This window comes from Anabas testudineus, chromosome 23 (genome assembly GCF_900324465.2).
Source record: "Anabas testudineus chromosome 23, fAnaTes1.2, whole genome shotgun sequence".
Taxonomy (NCBI): domain Eukaryota; kingdom Metazoa; phylum Chordata; class Actinopteri; order Anabantiformes; family Anabantidae; genus Anabas; species Anabas testudineus.
In genome coordinates, this window is record NC_046631.1 from 8,195,163 (window position 1) to 8,215,797 (window position 20,635).

The 20,635-nt window shown below is 41.2% G+C and overlaps 1 protein-coding gene across 3 annotated transcripts; it reads right to left on the reverse strand.

Moving 5' to 3' along the window:
* Positions 1-6,610: 6,610 nt before the first annotated feature.
* Positions 6,611-20,293, reverse strand: nrf1 (nuclear respiratory factor 1). 3 transcript variants are annotated; one of them, XM_026363671.1, is made up of 12 exons: positions 20,197-20,293; positions 18,656-18,776; positions 18,195-18,339; positions 17,746-17,860; positions 17,505-17,631; positions 17,017-17,157; positions 14,765-14,923; positions 14,334-14,519; positions 14,102-14,200; positions 13,745-13,902; positions 11,634-11,755; positions 6,611-7,832 (listed from the first exon to the last, which is right to left on the reverse strand). In XM_026363671.1, the coding sequence occupies exons 2-12, from the start codon at positions 18,734-18,736 to the stop codon at positions 7,672-7,674; spliced, it is 1,494 nt and encodes a 497-aa protein (XP_026219456.1). In that variant the 5' UTR covers positions 18,737-18,776; positions 20,197-20,293; the 3' UTR covers positions 6,611-7,671. The 3 variants fall into 3 exon arrangements, with proteins under 3 accessions (XP_026219456.1, XP_026219457.1, XP_026219458.1); XM_026363672.1 differs by having other exon boundaries at positions 7,672-7,832; positions 18,665-18,776; XM_026363673.1 differs by lacking the exon at positions 20,197-20,293 and having other exon boundaries at positions 7,672-7,832; positions 18,665-20,162.
* Positions 20,294-20,635: the final 342 nt, after the last annotated feature.

Consider the following 20,635-nt stretch of genomic DNA (forward strand, 5'->3'; position numbering starts at 1 on the left):
GTTCTTATTGTTCATAGTGGAACAAAGTGGGGAAAGTAAAGTGTCTGAAACACTAAAATGCAATACAAATATACATTTTACATGAATCATAATCAACTGTAAATCATCATCATGAAAATAGGCTGCTTCCCGTTTATATAGGCTCATGCAGCTGGGATTTGTATTTTGACAGCTGGGTTTGCTGACACATCCCAGCCAGATTACATGTAAGGCTTTTATTTACCATGTAATTATACCAACAAAATTAGTATATACAGAAGACTAGAGAATAAACACCAGGTCTTTATGAACAAACATACTTTGAAATCATATTTGATTCTCTTAAAAAGTAGTATGTTCCTGAATTTTGCTCCAGTTTTCCTTTCAGAAATAATGCACTTTTATTTCCTCTGTGTAGGTACCTGGCTCATAGACACGCTTTTTGTGATAATATAGCATAGAAATCTAATTAACCTCCATTAAAAAGTAATTAAGGTATGGAAAAACAAGAGATGGGCAACACTTTAAAGGACACAGGTTCTTTTTGACTTTGCTTTTTAGTGGTATTGATTTCTCCAGGAAATGGCAATGGGAGTCTTGCTCAGGGAGCCATTTGGGCGTCTGAGGAATCACTTAGTACACGGTTTGATCGTTGGAATCAATGGGAGCTCCATGCACTGCAGAACCCAGGGTGAGGGAGCTAATGGCTGAAACAAGGGTGGGGCATCTGGGCCCCGCCAGGACAGAGCTGAGGACAGTCATATTGTATTTTGTGCAAGACAACAAAATCTGCAACTTGGCTTATTATAACAGCGATAGATAGATATCTGGAGTCGTTTGCCATTGATCACAGTGCAGATGAAGATGTTTCATCATTGGCCTTAAAAGTCAATATTTTAATTTCTATTTATAGATGTATACAGACATTAAATAGACCTAATACTGAATTTCTGTATAGAGGAGGAGACAACATGTCTCCATAATGCAGCCATTAAGAACACTGATGAGTCAATGTAACAATGTTAATCTACAAAGTGAATTAAGAGGTCAAGTTTAGGATGTCACCCTTTGGACAAGTTGGTGATGTAGGCTGACTACAAACAATAAGAGCCCTCTGACTGCTATTATTCTGTTATCAGTGTAGTATTTGACGTTATGTCAAAATACTAGTTAGTGATTGGTTCACATGAATTTCATTCATTCAGCTGTATTATGAATTGAATAATTTAGTTCTGTTTTATGTTGGACAGTTGAGTCTCAGAGGAAATAAAGCAGTATTGTACTATTTAAATCACCACAAATCTAAAAGACAGCAAAAATCATTAAGTCTTTATTTTTGGTGGAGGATATGTGGACAGGATCTTGGCATTCAGGATTTGTATCGCACAAATCTCTTGATGTGCCGTAATAAAAAAAAAATGGAAGACCACTCTCGTTACCCAAACATTAAACAACATAGCAGTTAGTAGCCCTCTTATTAACATTACTAATTAAAATTCAATAGTAGAATTGTTTTGTCAACCTTAACCCTCTTTTCCCAGAACTCTATTACTGCTCATGTGATTAGAAGAAAATAGTTAGATGAAGATGTTTGTTCACTTGTGGGATTGACTGGACTGACTTAAATTTAGTTTACCACATTAAAATACACTAGCCTTTGACCTGTTAGTCAGTGTGAGGATCAATCCACTGCAGTGCAGTGTATTTTGAGTTAAGCTGCGTCATTGCAACCCTATGGATGCACTGAAGGCTGTGCATGCTCCTCTTCCTGTTTCACATCACTACTTCACTTGCTCTCATATCGCTGTCCCTCCTTCTTTCGCTTTCTTTCTCCAGGCTCTTGTTTCTGCTCTCCTCTTAAGGGTCGGTGGCGTAGTTTGCATAGTTTTGCTTCTCTGAGCTGACTATCCTCACTGGCTGGCTTGCTGGCCTTGGTGTTGGGGTGATAATGACTCCTGTTCTGTGTATGGCACTGGTAGAATTCACTGTGAGAGCTCACTATCAGTGAATTACCATAGGGCCATAAACAGAGCAGAGAAAGAACCACTTGATGATGCCCGTCCGTAGCTCTTCCCTCCTGTGCTTGTGGGTGGGGTGAATGTGATGTAATGACTTTGCGGTTGCATGGGCTGAGTAGCGCACATCTCGCTGGGTACTTCCACATCTCTCTGTCCCGATGTGTCTCTATAACAAGAGCTGCTTGCATTCGGATGTCCCAGTCACTCCTCTTCTTTGCCCATTTTGGCACTAGCACATTTTTGCTTCTGTATATATACTTTGAGCAATTATGTGTAGTGCCAATATAGGACAAGACAGACCTCCATCACTTTTGCATAATTGTGGATTGTAATCTTCTCTGTATTAGTACATGTTTGGTATGTCTCCATTGAGAATTGTTCATTATTGATGCCTGAATTCTTCCGCGTGTCTCTTTACACTTGTCCTTTCATGTAACCTGGTCTTCGTTACCGGACTGTACAACATCCAGAGGATGCTGATCCAAATTCTGATGATGTGGTAGCTGTTATAATGTAACATCTTACATGCCAGTCTGTTTCAAACCATCAACCAAAAGGATGCTATCAGCAATCAGAGCCCAATATTTCATCAAACAATGGATTTGTTGGCTTTCCCCTCATGTTCTTACTGTTTATTAAAGGCAACTCCTCTTCCTAAGCATTACACGTTCAAATTCATGCCATCTCATCTTCCTCATATCATCCTTGTATCATCCTGAGAATTCATTTTTGCTGTTCACATGAGTCTGGAGAGGTCCATCAGCTCTCTGGTGGTGTTTGGCAATGGTAGAACTCACACTGGTGAGGTAGATGGATCCGGTGGTTCTAGACTTGCCAACTACTGCTTGAGAGTGCTGACCAGCTAAAACTGATGCAGAGTCCCGAGTGCCATCTTAAAAACATTTTAATTTGAGTGAGTGGCTGATGGTGGTGAAGGGTGGGGTGAGACTCTGTTCCTCCTCTGCACACCCCAGCCTCAAAACTCCAGTAACTCTTTGAAGAACTGTCTACTTGGTGGTAAGGACACAGACTGTACAAAACCTGAAACAACAATCTAGAAATAAATTGGGTTATGAAGTCGTACTTTAAGAGGAGTCTATCATGAAAACCATTAGATGTTAAATTTAAACTTCAGTAGAAGAAATGTAGATATTTGGGAAGCAGACGAGTAAGAAAAAGACTTTTAACTTGACAGAAAATGAAGTGCAGGAGGAGCTGTAACTGAATTACAAGAACATGTCTCCAATATTTAGTGATTTTAGCATATAGTTGGTATATCAGGTGTCTGTTTGAAATATATTCCAAACACTTTTAGGATGTGAAGAATGGGTAATATTTCTATAGACGAGAAGAAAGAATTTAGATTCAATTTCAAATGAATTAAAATGAGACAGAATCCTCCACATCCCAAAACACTGCGCTTTATATCACTGGCTGAGACAACAACGCTGGTTGACTATCTTTACTCAAGAAAACATAACCATAATGAATTGGCTGCATCATTATATACATATGCGAAAGACGCTCATGGCCTGTAGGTTGTTTCATGCTGATGTTAAGAAATTCATGTAACAATGATAATGGATTCCTCTGTTTATCGGTCAGTTTTGTCTTTATGTTTAACAAACACTGTTGGATCCTGTGCATGCAGCATGAGGGACACTTTGGGTGACTTTACACATAAGAGATTCGACTATTCTGCCTGCAGCCGACAATCGGGGGTTCCTCTCTTAGCTCTGTGGCATAATTGGCAAACTGTGCGGTGTCATCTTACCCTTCTCTTTCAATGCAGCCTTTTTCCCTCCTCCCCTTCCAAATGAAAAGGGTGTAGAGCAAGAGACCCTTTCTGGGTCTGGATGTTGTTTTGTATTGCTCTAAAAGTCCATTGACATTAAGGCTCAAAAAGCTGCTGCACATTGAATTCCATATATCTCGGCCAGGGTCTGCTAATGTAGGTGACAGGGGGATCTGGGGATTTAAACCTCTTTATCTGCCTTTGCATAAATCCTGCTTTATAGCCTACACTTCAGCTTTAGCTAATATGATTTGTATTGTTACCAGTTTGCCTACAGGCTAGTCATATTTGATCTACAAGGACGTCATCATCGAACCTGTGCAGAGGCTGTTTTGCTTTGGTGCACGTTAGTAGAGAAGGAGAATGGGTAAGTGCTGAGATTGTAGTGATGTACGAACTAGTTTACATAAAAAGAGCTCGGCTCATTCATTGTATTACTGATCCAGGTTAACTGTGTTTATGTCTCCTGTTACAGAACATATCATGCACGTATGACATGTATAGTGTGTTTGTTTAACCACACAGTCTGGACATGCTGTGCATGTGCAGCTGCTCTTTCAAATGCCGTATTGCTTTTTATCATGCGAGTTCCCTTATCTGTGATGCAAATAAACACTTTTAAAAGACTGTGTCGGACTCCGTCTAACGATCTTCTCTGCAGCAAAGTGCATTGTGGGATAACCCTTGTCAGTGCGAAGCCTTCTCCAGATGGGCTGCGCAGCTCAGGTTACACCACATTTTTCAGTGCCCCCTCTATCCCACAACCCCCCTGGCCCCTTTCTCCATCTCTCTCTCTCTCTCTCTCTCTCACACACATACACACAGTTTCCTGGATGGGTAGAGTTGGGCTGAGACAGTGCTTCGCCTGTGTTCTAATGCAGACTGCAGAGCATTAGCGAAATGAGATTATCATTGTTCTTACGCAGTGTCTGGGCTGGAGGTGGACAGAGGTGTGAGTTGGGAAGGTGAAGATGCCATTATTAGACCGTTAGTGTACATGATTGACTTTATCACTAACATGTCTGCCGGTGCACAAGCTTCATAGGAAACTCTGCATGATGTCTAGATATGTATTAGTGCATACATTTTCTTTAATTGAAAGTTCTTCAGTTTCAGTTTCCATCTCAGGCCAATGTGGGAGCACAGTAGTTGATTTACTTGTGTGAATGCTTAAATAGTAACAAATACAGAAATACTCATCTTTAAGGAACATCATTTCAATCAGGTCATAGTTTACCTCCTTGTTTTAGAGGAATGCTTTCTCAAGTTGTGGCCCAGCCCTGTACTCAGGATGAAGGGGTAGGAGATTATCTCTTGTTAGAGCAAGTGGGGGCTTGGATACCAAGCAGTTTGTGCATATGTGTTCGTGCCCATGTGGGAGTGTGTGTGTGTGTGTGGGGGGTTGTAGGGCACGGGATGCACGTATTAAGAAACGATTAGTAGAGATTAAAGCTCTGCCCCAGAGTCTGCCTGCACAACTCCAGGCAACAGGAATGACCAACCCCTCCCTTATCACTCTACAATGCCCCCTGTGGAGCCAGGTCACTGAAGCTCTGGCTGCCGCCTTGTCCACCGGCTGGGGAGGATCAATAGAGCTGTCTCCCCTATGTCCACTGATCTTCCATCACTAAACATATTGCCCGTGTGGAGAGGGTGCAAGCACTCACACTCTAGCCTGACTACCTAGAATTGAATGACATCCAATCAGGTTCAAAGTCAGTGGATAAGTGTGATGATTGGAGGAGTGCACTGCACTGTGGCGCATGATGATGTAACTTGTAACACAGACTATGTAGTACTGCTCTTATCGTGCAAAAGCATAGTTGTGAGGTCTAGATGTTGGTGTTTTTATAATGACAATAAAGATAATATTTGACGCGGGATAATGATAGGTACTGAGGTGTTTGCACTTGTTTTAAAATGAGTGGCACTTTCTACTAAGGTTTAGAACTGTAGCATTTTAGTTAATTAAAATTCAGTCACATGCTTTGAAGGGCTGACATTGGCAAAGAGACACAATGGATGTCAACAACTTCACTTTAAGTTAAGTACTGTTCTGTTTTGAACCGGTGCTATTTCATAACTCTTTACGCTTTAATGATAGAGCTAAAAGGTTGAAATGCTGTTTGTGTAAGTGAAGCTGAGTGGATGGATGCTGTAGAGAGAGACAGAGATAGAGAAGGGAGAGGCTTAGGTACCATGAGGTGTAGGCCTTTTTCCAAGAAAGCATGCTAATTAGGCCTCCTTAATCTGCAGTGACAGTTTCATGTGCATGTGCGCCACCACACACATACACTGACTTATCAACCTCTCTCTTGCTTTCACAGACCCACGCCCTACATTTCAGCTCACACAAAAAGTCCAATCTAAAAATGACAGGAGAGGATATAAAACATAAAACAGAAGGAAAATGGGATCTTCTCATCTGTGTGAATGCAACCTGGTCCAGCTTTAATCTGGAGAAAAAGCAGGATATACACTAACGCCTGACAGATTAAGGCCGGAACGCTCCTCTCTGTTCTACTCTGCAACAGAAGGGCCCTGCTAGCAAATCCCAGGCTTTAAAGCAGAGGAGGTTCGGGCAGCTTATGATGTAATCATGGCCCTGTCTGTCACGGCAGGGGCAGTGGGGGAGCTGTAGAGGAGAGCCTGGAGGTTATTGGGTTTGTGACAACTGTTATCGATGCAAAATGCTCAGAAATGTATCATTCCTGAAGGAGAGGCCTGCTAATAGGAATAACAGAAACCAAAGCTGTGAAAACAAAAAGATTTAACATAATCCTGTATACGTATGCTCATGAAAGAGAGACACAGTATGAATGGTGAACAGCAGCCATTTTATTGGACTTTTAATTTTTAAATACACAAGTTTGGTGAGTGTTGAACTGAATTAAGTTGATTCTTTGCAAGCAATTTATGTTCTGTAAGATTTAAAGAGATGTGTTTTGGAAATTTGCATCAGAAATGATGCAGCTTCTGATCTGTATAACCAACTTCCTGTGATATACAAAGTGATGCAGACCACTGAGTCCTAACCAACATACAAAGGAGCTCATGTTAAAAAACAAAAACAAAAACAAACAAACAAAAAAAAACATGCCGTTTCAATTCATGCACGGTAAATAAATGGGTTTGGTTGACAAAATGGCTGCTTCAGGAAGTGAGCTCAGCAATCCAGCAGTAAAAAACACCTTGATGTACTGTATATCCTGAGTCTTGACAAATCTTGGCATGTGCATGGACTACAGTAAAACAGAACAAGGAAAAACACATCATGACTGTATTCCAACATATTTCACCATCCAATGTGAGAAAACAACCTGGGAGTGTCTGCAGCTACGATGCTGTTAGACAAAGTCGTACTGTAGGTGAATTGAGGTGGAATGAAACAAAATTAAAACAATGATCATTGATATGGGAAACACAGGACTGACTTCTGACTATGGCACTGAACTGTAAATGCGTCAAAAAAAAAAAAAACAATCAAACAAACATAGACAACAACATAGACTATTGAAAATTCATTAGAGTGGTAGTTACCACTCTGGGTGAAGCAGTGGTGGCTTTCCTCCTGGGCTTTTTGGTTCATCTTTGTTATAAGTAACAATTAATGGTAAAGAAATAAATACTAAACCTCACAGAGCTAAAAAAACAAAACAAAACAAAAAAACATGAAGCTGCATGGGAAAAATACACCAACAAAAGCAATATCTTTACATAGTAAACACAACGCATTGATAACTCACGTTTACTCCTGCAGATGTACATTTAAAAATATATTTGACATTGTACACAGCGTGATGCCTTGGAAAACAGTAGGATAAACAAATCTCAGAAGGGGCCATTCAGTGCCTTTTACTCCTTCCAGGCTCCTAAGAGTCACTGCTCTAAGGTCACGACCTCCACTGCCTGGCCATCCAGTGTGACAGTGTTGTCTATGCGCGTGGCAACAGGTGCCATGGCAACCTGAACAGGCCGGTTGCCCTGGGCGAGGCTGGTCACTACAGTCTGGTACATGCTGACTGGGATCTGGACCAAACCTGAGGAATAAAGTGGGACATTTGGGATTAAGACACAGAAGCAGCACCATATATGACATCAAGTAAGCATAAATGTGACTGGATTTTTTATTTTTTCCATCTATTTTATCTCATTAGTGACTGTTGATGTTGTCTCTCAATAGACAGACAACAATTTAAATTGCTGAAAAAATGATCTGTCTGTTATTTTAATTAAAACATTTTCAACAAAACAAGCAAAAAAGACTTTTGTTTTGGGAATGATTCAATATTTTTGGACATTCAGAGAATAAATACATATTAATTTACAGGTGGGTAGTAACGCGTTACCTGTACTTGAGGAACAAAGATGGCGGCGCTATCGATCATAACACACCTGGCCTCATGTTAAAAACATGTTTCGTTTACACACAGTGAAAACGAACAGCTTTGTTATGTGGTGTCTTTTCTGTCTGCCAAACATTTAACATTTAAGCGGATAAAACCCTCTCTACGTCTAATCTGAGGAAACATGTCGCGGTAAGTTTAGCCGTTTCATTTAGCGTTGCTATGTTAGCATTAATTAGCAAGTAAGCTAGAGGCTAAGTAAATACAGACATGTGAGAGCGTCACTGTGTCCTGTGTAAAACGATTTGTTAATTATATCTTTAATAACGTTTAAATCCTCTACAGTTTCGGTTCTGTAGAGTTTGTAGCTGTGTGGTGGGTTTTGTTATTTCACTTGCCACCAAATGTTGATCGATCCTCCTTTTGATTAAGTTAACTTTAGCAAATAGAACTAAAATGTGTTATTTGTTAATGTTACTGTCATTAGGAGTTCAGTGGCTCAGTGACAAAACCACAGGGTGGCAAGAGTTCAGGAAACCTCATGTCAAACATCAGCAGTGAGGCAGCCTGTACATTAGACAGGTAAGAATTGCATAGTGAGCCCTCTGTTGTTTGCTGCCATTTGGAGGGCAGCTCAATATGAACTGGAAAAGTTGAATTGTTATTTAAGTGTATGCTTTATGTTGTGATATGTTTTTACTCATTGATTTGTATTTATTTCATTCATCTTAATTTATTATTTGGAAGGTCTGCATTATCATTTTAACTGGCTGCAGTGTTGTCATAGTTTTTAAGAAAATAACTAAATAAATCAGACATTAATATGAAACAGTTACTCAGTACTTGAGTAGTCCTTTCACCAAATCCTTTTTTACTCTTAATATTTTGGATGACTACTTTTTACCTCTACTTGAGTATTGTTATTTTGAAGTACAGCTACTCTTACTTGAGTACATTTTTTTGGCTCCTCTACCCCCCTCTGTTAATTTAAGAGATGGTAACTACTGATAACTGATTACAAAGAGTAATTAATCTTGATGCTAACAAATACAGCCCATTCCCTCTTTGAGCAGAAGAAACCTTAACAGAGTTTATATTCAATGCAGTGCTTGCAGGGCGGTTGTGTCCAGGTAGTTGTCTAGCACAGGAGGCAGCCATGTTACAGAGACGGCATTTCTGAACAATGGTCCAATTGAATGTCCTCAGCTTGCTTCCCCCATACCCAGCTGTGTGTGTGAGTGTGTGTGTGTGTGCCTGTGGGGATTATTGCTGCAGTCACGTAGGCCTCTGCCCCACCCTACAAGCTGTCACAGTGTCACAGGAAGGCAAGAAGGTCAGTGTAAAGGATGGCAGTGGCCATGCCCGTGCCCGTTACTATGAGCTATGATGGTTTAAAACACAATTACAAATGCACTAGGTCAAATATATATCTGAGATGAAATAGGCTTTTAAATATATATCAAGCCCTACAATATTAACCCCAACTCTTTCTTAAGAGTGCGTCTTCATTATGAGTCATCTTATGTTTAACCAAAATAATGAGGAGCCTTTTGTGAGATGGTAATTGTTGCTCCTCTAATATGGACTCTTGCGAAGCCCACTCGCAGGTGATTTGTAGCAGGGTTAAGTTGTGCTGATGCTGGTAACTGTGCTGACAGTGATTATAGAAGAGGGCTTAGGGAACAGGGCACTGGCCTGGCACAGAGACGTACAAACACAGCACAGTTGGTGAGTGAAGTGCCTCACTTGGCCACTCACACATGGTTACTAAGACATTAAGGGTCATGCCTGGTGTGGCTATGTGTATGTATTAGTGTGTCTGTATGCCTGTGTCAGTGAAAGGTCCCTATACAAGCCAATCAGCAGTGTCTGGAACAGTGCACTTCAAACGGTGCTCTCCACTCCTGTGTAGCACTAGAGTGATTAGCTAAGGTCAATAGCTGGGAGAAGGACTGGCTTTGGCAGCTCCATTAGTTGTTTAAGTGAGCTACTGCAGCCAAATGGCTCACTATGGTTTAGGAAGCAATGTCTAAAAACAAAAACAGAAGATGTTCGATTTGAATAACTTCAATTTACCTTTGTGTACAAATGTGCAAATTTACACTGGCACAAATGTAGATACCTTTGCATTCTGCAAAATGTTTTACCATGCCCTTTCTGTTATGACCTTATATTTGTGTTTTTATTTATATGGCTATGCGTGTATAGACAAGCAAGAGAGGCTAGTGGTGTGTGCTGACAGCTGGCCAAATGATTAGACCATGCACTGATAATGGAGTGGATCAAAGCTCTTTAGGAGGGCCCCTGAGGGACCTGCTCATGTGTTGGACAAGTGTACTTGGTTTAAGTGTGTGTGTATTTATCCAGTTGTAGGATGGCACTGAATAGAAGAAAATACAAATAAGAAGAAGACTGACAACTTGACAAAATCAGAATGGAGCTGAGCATTTTGGCTGGGAGGACCTCCTGCTTCATGTTTCCATCCAAAATCTGGATTCAAGATCTGGTTATTATTAAATTGTATTATTCCACTTATTATAAATTACCATGGTTGAAAACATGAATCTGCTAAAGGAAATGATTGATTTTTAAAATAAGGCATCACTTATTAAATAAATTTAAATTAATAAGAAATCTATTACACATAAAAAGCTAACTAATTATTAAGCCAGCAATTAACACACCTTAATTATTTGACACTTCTTCTTATATCAGCATGCCAATAACTAGAAGAGCCATGTGAAACACAAGGGCAGGCAACAAAAATGTCAGTGATGTTAGTCACTGACAAGTAGTAATATCCACCTTGAGGATAGTGACTCAAGATATGCTAAAAATGGTTGTTAGTGCTATCCAGCAAGCATGTGAAGCTGTTACTACAAACTGGTCCAGTCCCAGAAGACACACGCTGTCACAGCAGTGCCTGCAGTACGCTTGTAAGGCTGCTGACGATAGGGTCATGCAGCTAACGTATCATTAAAATAAAGGAGTACTACTACAAGATACACATACAAAAACACACCATCTGTCACATCAGCACAGAGAAGATTAGAGTGTAGGAGCTCAGAGGCCTCACCACAGTGTCGCTGGAGGGAGGCTTACATTTAGTAGGACTAATTAGAAATGTCATTGGCTGGGGAACCCTTCCAAGTACCAATTAGTAAAGATGTGAAGCTGAAATGTACTGATGATGCAGGTGCAGCAACGGATCCACCACACCACTGAAACTTGTAGGAAAAAACACTCCAAAAGTGATGTATGGAGATATGTTTGCATTTGAGTTGGATGATCAGGGACAAGTTATGGAATGAGTTACCACAAGCTGCAATACAAAGGTTGTCAGAAATGTGCAACTGAAGTTGTCTATGGCATAGAGTGTTGAATGAGGGGAGGACTGATATAATTTTAGTACCTGGAGTACTGTAATTATTGTCATTTGAGGCGTATGTTGTCTCTGTGTTTTTCATGTTAATGACATATTAGAACAATACATACCTGTGGCATCTTGAACCCCAGCTAGCGCCCCAACAGCAGCTGCTGTCTCTGCCAGGACAATCTGCCCCCCACCTTGTAGCGTGGCCTCTGCCAGCGTCGCTACAGCATGAGCTGCTGCCTCACTGCAACACACACATCAGACGTAGTGAACAATATGTTTGAAAATAAAAAAGCAAATCCAGATTTTTTTCTGTGAACCTATTTTAGAACACACACACAGACAGATCTCACAAAAGCAAGGGTTATTAGATACATGTGGTGTAAAGAGGTAGGACTGTACAAGCTCTAAGAGGCTTTTCTAGTCTGGACTTATGGAGAATCTGTCACATCCCCTAAAGGCCAGGTGCTGTGAATCTAACAAAGCAGTTTTATTAACCAGATCTGTTCAGTGGAATTACCACGAGCCTATTACCACACCAGCACCATTATGAACTAATCTAACTGTTCACAGCCTGGCTTATAGAAATGCAGTTGTATTGTATAGTTTTGCTTCCTTCTCTCTGCACTCATCTGCCTGGAGCTGTATATCTCCAGAGTGCAGCTACTGGCCCTACCGACCTGCCCAATGTTTTTCCTGCTTGTCTGTTGTTTTTTTTATGTTGCCTGTTTTCTTTTCTTTTCTTTTCTCTCTCCTCTTTCTTTTCAACGCAAGTGATCGAGGCAGATGGCCGCCCACCCTGAGCCTGGTCCTGCTGGAGGTTTCTTCCTCTAAAGGGAGTTTTTCCTCTCCACTGTCACCTAGTGCTGCTTATGTTGGGGTTGGTAGGTTTCCTATATAATTCTGTATACAGTTATATTTCGTAAGGTCTTAAACCTTCTTAAACACTGTAGTGCCTTGAGATGACTTCTGTTGTGATTTGGCGCAATATTAATAAAATTGAATAGAATAGAATAGAATAAAATAGAAATACAGAGGCAGATGCCTTAGTAGCCAAATGCTTATAGCACACACTGTGTAACCGAAGCATCCCTATAATGAGTGAGCTGGGGACCTTTGTTACACTCTCTCTCTTCTCTCCTTACTAACACTACTTAATGCGAAAATAAAATCCATCAATGATAAAACTTTACTAAATGTGTGTGAGTGAAGAGTTTTGTCACGCGATATTGTGTCATTTTTGTCACAATGTCAACATAGCAGAAAAGACAGCAGGAGAAAGAGGCTCTATTCCCCCTCTGGAGCTGGAAAACTGAGACAAAATGTTCCAGAGCCTGTGGAGCAGAGAGCCCAGAGTAGCTCAGTAAAGGTAAACAGCAGGAGGGGAGGGCAGGGGAGATGAGAGACTCAGGTGGGTGCAGGTAACAAGCCCCAATGGGACATACCCATACACAACTGAAATTATTGCCTTGACACTACTGCAGTGAAAAACCAGCTAACATCTTGGTATCTTGGTAAGCCTGTGATGACAACATAAAAAGATAACCCCTCTACTAAGTAATCATGTATACAGCATATCACTATATAGCACTAGTGTTTATTGAACACAATGATACTGAGCTGTTACCATGTGGACATACAGTATGTGGCTAAAAGCCAAATGTGCGCCTTGCATGCTGCTGCTATAAAACATACAAGCTAATTAATTAGACGCTGAACCAGGATCAGTGGTAGTAGACTCATCTCCAAGGAATGCCAATGACCTGCCCTGACTGTTTGGCCACTCTCATTCAGTTGTTAGAGGTGCCTGTGTGATTATGGATTCTTCCTATGCTCTCCAGTGCCCGCTGGCTTCACCACAAGTAACCAAACCCTCATGAGGCTTTTGTCAGTGAAAGCAAAAACACAAAAAGCCCACTGAATTAGTATATTTACCTATTAGTAGCAACATTATATTTACATTTCCTCTTAGTATCAAAAAGTTATTGACAGTTTTTCAATGAAAGCCTGATGCTTTTCTGCCAAAAACAATAGTCACAGAGTAAAGTCTACTAGAGGACATATGTTCTCTTAAAGGAGTGTTTCACAGATTTCTATAGTTTTTCAAATTAAAACGTACAATATGAATTACTTAAAAAGGTTTAATAATTGTAGAACTACACATGGACTAATCTCTACTTGTAGCTTCCTGGTCTAATGCTATAATCCTTGGATTCAATTATCTCAATGTTACCTGTTGAGAGCCATTGTGACGGTGGCTCCAGGCTGAATCTCTTGACTGGCAGCAACAGCAGCTTCAGCCAGGGATGCTACTGCCTGTGTGGCCTCTGACGCTTGAGTGGTTTGAATTGTCATTTCCCTGCCCTGTAGGGTTGCCCAGTTCTGTTCTACCTGGAGAAAAAGTGCAGTTTAATGAACGTGGAGTAATGAGACTGTTTAAAAATTGCTGTAATTCGATTGTCGTCTAATTTGTGCTTAGACTTTTTGGTGCTAAACAAACAGTTCTCATCAAATGCACAAAACAAAGCTGACTTAATTTGCAGCATATTTCTCATTTGTTTACAGGTACGTGAGTGCATATTGGTCTTACTTCTCCATCAGTCACAGTGGAGTAGTTAACCTGTGCCAACGTCACACCTGGCAGCTCTGAAGCGTCTGCCAGAGTGGCAACTGTGTGTCCTGTGCCAACCTGAGAGATGGAGTGAGAAAATACAACAAGTGGTGGGTGAGTGCATTAAACTGTAAAACATTTTTAACTAAGATCTTGACTTGTAGAAATGACACTTGAAATTACCAATAACCAAACTGAACAAAAAATGTACCTGGATGAGCGAAACTGTTCCATCAGGGTTGTTGATAGTCTGAACGACGGTCTGTGAGGGCACAAGGTGAGCGATGCTCTGTGTGGTGGTTACCTGCTGGTCTTCAAAAGCATACAACAGATCCTCACGGCCATGCTGCTTGTAGCAGTTTTTCACAATGGTCCGCAGTGCCTGTGTCCAAGACACCTGGTGATGTAAAAATATGAGTTAATGTGTGCAATACCACAGACTGATTTTGTAACTACATTCACACGTTAATGTCCCACAGGTAAATGGCAAAGCTATAGAGCTAATCTAGAAAAACAGAAATTGCTTAGAAAATGCTTATCAACTATTATCCCAAATTATATACTGTAGAAATACAGGGTCGACAAAAATAAATGTAATTTCAAATAGAGGTAAGCACAATATAACACTAGTTTCTTTCCTACCCTCTGTTTCTGCTCCTCTGTGCGAACATCACTGCGGACATTGGCCCAGGGAATGTCCTCAGGCCACCATATGGGTTTGCAGCTCTCCTTTCCCCAGCCAGGCTTCCCTCGCCCTGTTGAGTACTTCAGCATCTCTGGGATGAACGCTCGCAGCTGGGCCTACAGGAGAAAAAAAAAAAAAGGTCTATATAAAAAGATGCAGACACACACACGCCCTTGAGCAGAAAGTGGGAGTTGTGTATTGATCAGGTACCGGGTGCTGAGGTGGTCTGGGTCTACAAATAGAAACACAGTTTCTAAAAGGAGAACAATGTGCTCATGTCTATGGCAGACTAATCTATGACTGTGGCTCCAGCCTGACGTGTTAAACAGACACCATGAAAACATCAGGGGTGATTCAACATGGTACAGCAGTCAGAATGTCCCAGTATAGGCTCCAGTACACTCAGTGTTAGTATGATGGACAAGCAGGTCAATACCAGGAAAATCGGTATCAAACAGAAACATTAAATTAACTTTAATCACTCGTGATGTGCACTGTTTTATGGACCCTGTGGTCTCTATTTGTCAGCCACTAGTGTACATATTTCAGGGGAAGCAGGGCATGCAGAACGCCATAACATTTCCAGAATAGGCATACACTCACGTTCACTGTTCAACAGGCTGGGGAGGGGTTTAGTGCCAACGTCCTCAGTGTCCTGGTAATATGCAAGCATCACCAAGGGATTATATTGCACAATGAGGCACTGCAGTGTCTGCCTGCCTTGACATCACTGGGCTAAATTTGGTTCTGGGAGAAATAAATCTCTCCCTCCCCCATCTTTAAACCCCCCTTTTCTAACTCACTGTCACACACTACCAATACATAGTTCCTCAGTGCATCACATAAACAGCTACAGCACAATTAATCTTGATAGAAAAAGGACAGTCAATACTTTATCAGGTCAGTGCATTCAGTGGCTGCAATAAAGGGGCTTCACTTCAGCCAAGACTGGGCTTGGATTAGCCAAGATAAAAAGGGACCTTAGTAGCAAAAACATTTTTGCATTTCGACCTGTGGCTGGTTGATGTATGTGGATGAATGCATGCAAGGCCAGATGGCCTAATTACAGTGACTAGTGAGTTAAGTGGCATGTTGCCCTTGCACCCACTACCACATCCCCCAATCCTAATCCTCCAAGCAGTGGTCCAATCAGCATTTAGGAAAGTGGCTATGTGGCTGGGTCCCTGGACCTAACAAGGCTAGGGAGTAATTATGGGCTCAGGCTAGACCTGAGATCACCTGCTGCAGATGCTCAATGTATCTGTAGTATCGGACTAGCCTCTGCCTGCATCACCTCACTGGAGATTTCTTCAGCTTCACAAACCCTAATGCAGATGTCCGAGCAGAAGACAAGAAGGGTTTCCTGATATTGATAGAAGTTTAAATTAGCTCCCTTTTATTGCAGAGCACTCATTTTCTTGCCTGCTATTTCCCAGGATCATCAACTTTCCCCAGGCACAAGACTAGACAACATCCTGTCTCCAATACACAGCACACACCACACCTTTCCACCTGGCTTGGCCAAGCTGAGTGAGGCAACAGGTTACTCACATTAATCTCATCCTACAACCACCAGAAAAACAAGCACCAACTAACAGCTGCCCTCCAAGGACTTATCTGGCCCTGGGATTGGCTACTTTGCTCCAAGGGTTGAGGACTGTCTCTGAGGACCACTGTCATACTAGTTACTCTGATCATGATCCAGAGAATGCGTCAGCAGCAGTGGGATGACAGAGTAAACAAGCCAGGTTCCCTTGGGTAAAGAGAGAACCCAGGCTGCCAATGGTGCTTATGTTGCAGTGAAAGGCCTGCCAAGAACAGGGTACTCCGCACTTCATTTCACTGCTTACAGATACTACAGCTTGTCTAGCAAACAGAAGAGATTTGTCCGGGCTTTATTTCAATAATGGAGTCACTCTTTACCACTACATTTAAGTTAACTATTTGAGCAATAATTAATTCAAATCACACTCATCAAGTGACATAGGTGGACATCTGAAGACACTTCAAATGATTGTTTGCCTTCATACAAACAGCTTTCTGAGCTCTTCTTTACAACAGAACCTGTAATTTAGATTTGTTTCCAACTATCGCCCTCTACTGGTAGCTTTAAATTAGGACTTATGTACAAATGGGCAAATGAAGGAGGTTCAAAGTTTTTTTACATGGGCTATTTGGACCATAACAGATAAGCAGTACTGAGCCTGACCTGGGTCATCTTGTCCACAGAGACCGGGATGCCATCGATAGTGAGTGGGGGCAGCTCTGAGGCCAGCTCTCCACCAGCAGGCGCATGTTCAGCCAGAGCATTTTCCAGGTCCTCTAACATCATGCTCTTATACTTTCTCACCTTCAAGACAGAAATACAGTTGTGGCACAATTTATTTTGAAAGCTAGAGACAGACAGAAAGACAGTTCTGATAGATAGATTATATTTTCAACCCATTTGAACCTTATTAGAAAGCTTTTGTGAAAGAAGATGATTATGTATAATGGAAATTAAATTAGGTATAGGTGGTGATCAAGAAACATACATTTTCTTGCATTGAGATGATAAATAAATGCAGGTAATTGAAGAGGCACAGCTCAATGTGATTAAATAATAATAATTACATATGTTAAAAACTCAGTGGCAAGAATAAAGACTCATCTTGCAGCATATCAATGTGTTCAATCTGTTATTCCTATGACACTTACCACATTCTCCAGAGGAGCAGCACCAAACACCTTAAATACTGGGTTGGGTTTAGAGGGAGAGATACACAGCACGATGGCCTGCTGACCCACTCTAGTGGTGTACTCATCCAGTGTAGCTCTTAGTTTCCTGTAGGTATATATGCTTATGTAATATTTCAGAATAAAGGCAAAACAGTACAACAACATTTGTTTAAAAAAAAAAAAAAAAAAAAATGTTGGTTTATTGGTGCTTAAAGCTCACCTGAGCAGACGGGTCTGCTGCCTCTTGCGGATGGAGGGATTGGATTCAAAGATATGAGGTCTCTTTCTTTTCTTACCAGTTGCCACAGCAGCTGCTGCCGCCATGCCTACTGGTCCTGAGAGAAGAAGAAAGAACAAGCTTGATATCAAATTGTGTTAAATTTACAGACAGGTCTATCATAACGAACGCCATATTTCGAGTTTGTTATGATAACTGCAGTGTTGTCAGGAGCGCTGCACTACCTCCACTAAACAGTGCACTGACACCACCTATTGTTCAGTTAAAAGACTTGCACTGAACTGAGGTGGTTATGCATGTTTAATCTTTTGTAGAATATGACAGAGATTCAAGATAAGGATATTCTCACAAATTCTCTCTCACATTAAATGGTCAGTGTTTTTTTTTAATTTTTCTTTATTAATCTAGATGACCTAGACTCTAAGACTCACCTGCAGCAGCCAGGTGGGCAGTGACCTCATCGGTGCCAGCCGAGTTGAGGATGTCTGTGTCATCATAAGGATCATCATCTGGGGAGGACGTCGAGTCTTCCTCAGCACTCATCATGGATGTTTCAGTGTAGGTAGCCACATGTACCTATAAACAGTAATCAACAGGGAAAACTGGGTTAAAGTTTCTAAACAAACTATAATGGTGCTCATATCCCACTGAGGTATTAGGGGTTCAGGTTCTGTCTGAATCTGGTTGGTTAAACACATTTAAGCATCTTCTGAATGATTGAACTTCTGCTAAAGAGTATGACTGACTTGACTTAAACTGTACAGATTTAACATTGGGTCATAAAATACTGTTGTCATTTATATTGTTACAGTAAAAATATAGTAACTTATGGTGATATAGTTTTAGCTTTATACCCCTACTTGACACTGCTTAGTTATTTCTCTAAGTGCACCTGCTGGACCTGTTGGCTGACGGCGCTGGCCTCAATGGTCGTCATATGTTCTGTCTGGTGAACGGTGTGATCCTCCATCATCAGCCACCTGGTCTACACAGCTAGATTGACAGTACAAGGACTGCAGAAAGAAACAGAAAAAGAGGAGATGCAGCAAAAGATAATGACGAGAAGTGTTTGACCTGGTTATGCCTGTGTAAATTCCTTCTATTAAGTATTGTACCACAGTGTGGGATTAAACCTTCCCTCACTGACTACTGATATACAGCTCAACAGATTCTTATTATTGCATATTCACAATGATACCTATTCTGATATATTGCTAGTGTAAACATACGTCTCCAGTTATCTCTTTGCGTGCTACATTTTTGCAATATCTGTGTCTTTAACAAACTGTTAGAAATGTATAAGTACTATTTAGATACAGTTTCAGATCCAATTAACTGGAAGACAATTTCTGATTTAAAAACAAACTGTGAAACTGAGAAAAGTGTGAGATACTGTAAATGTCAACACATTTGTTGGGGATTTTCATTTCTATGTGCTGTTACGTCTCATTATAGGCTGACATAGGTGTGAAAACAATAACATTCATATAAGGCTCATGTAATATGCTTTTGTTTACTTAGAAATATATAACTTTTGTGAATAAAATGAACCACTGATGCAGTTTAATGGGGATAATCTGCTCACGCTGAGAGCTGATTTATGGAGAATTTATTGAAACACATTTGTCCAATACACAATTATTTTGAGAGAGCAACGTTGAAATGAAATAAAATACAAAAAGAGGCAAAATGAACATGAACTTCTGCCAGACAGTGCATTAACATCACAGTCCTGCACAAACTACATGTAGTGTAGCTGGCGTTAGGATCAATGGGATGATGCACGAATTGGTGCAAGACTCAATAACACATGATCTACGATCTTATCCATTGTGTGCATTAAGGATTTGTTTAAACGGCGACTAGTAAGTAGGTAGAGCTGCCTGTATTAATTAGATTAGGTAATTACATTGCTCAATGGTTGCATGAGCAATATTAGGACACTAGCCGGTTGGTTGACGACTGCCCAACTGAACTAAGCTAGCAATGTCCTACATTTGGCTAATTAGCTAGCTAGCTAACGATTTGGCGCTGTAGTTTCGATTATCTGAATGAACAAAAGCTGCAGCCGACAAATCCATTTGTTTTTGAGATTCGGGCAGTGATCGTCAATTGTTTCCGTGTACAACGAAAGGTACACCTTAATAACGCAGCAGCTAGCGTGAAACCCGCGCAATATGAAACAAAACACAGCGCTCCGACAGGCCCAGCGGCCTGCCGCTCATCCGCTGCTGCTCCACTTTATTGCCGATACGCGCCTACAACACGATTCCCTGCAACAACAACAACAACAACAAAACACGTCTGGGTCAAATAATCCTGCTCGAGTCGTCAGCGAAACAATCTGCCTCTTTCACCCCCAGCGCTGCCGGGTGCGATGATGCGGCTGCGCCGGGGCTGAAATAGATGGAGATTGCGCGGTAGGGCACTAACCTCAGAGCGGCTGCGCTACTTCGGGCCTGCGCCGTACAGCGGGGACGGAGCGGAGCTCTAATGGAGGACAGAGGGGAGCCACACAACAGAGAGCGGCGCTGGTGCTGCCTTTACGGGCCCCTCCCGAGGTCCTAACACCCAGCCTCACCGCGCACGGCTTGTGATCTGAAGCACGGCTAGGCAATGCATACGACGGACTAACAACTTTCGCTTGCAATTATTGCATTGTTCAATTATACTATTTGTAGTTGCTGCCATGCATGCAAAATGTGCATAACATATATAAAAAGGGTGCTTTATCACAAATAGTATGAATCGCAAATAATGTTAACGCAAGTATTATTAATTTTATGCACAGCTTTAATTCAGAAAGTAACATCTTTAGTGTATTCATACATTTAGTACACTTAATTATCATCTGTCCTTTCTACGCACGCAG

Excerpts from the sequence above, each read along its gene's own strand:
- nrf1 (XM_026363671.1), bottom strand. The coding sequence starts at position 18,736 with ATGATGGAGGATCACACCGTTCACCAGACAGAACATATGACGACCATT. Across the intron at positions 14,924-17,016 it reads CTGTGGACAAGATGACCCAG|GCCCAGCTGCGAGCGTTCAT; the intron begins GTCAGGCTCAGT and ends TTTCTCCTGTAG. Across the intron at positions 13,903-14,101 it reads CCACTGTGACTGATGGAGAA|GTAGAACAGAACTGGGCAAC; the intron begins GTAAGACCAATA and ends CTTTTTCTCCAG.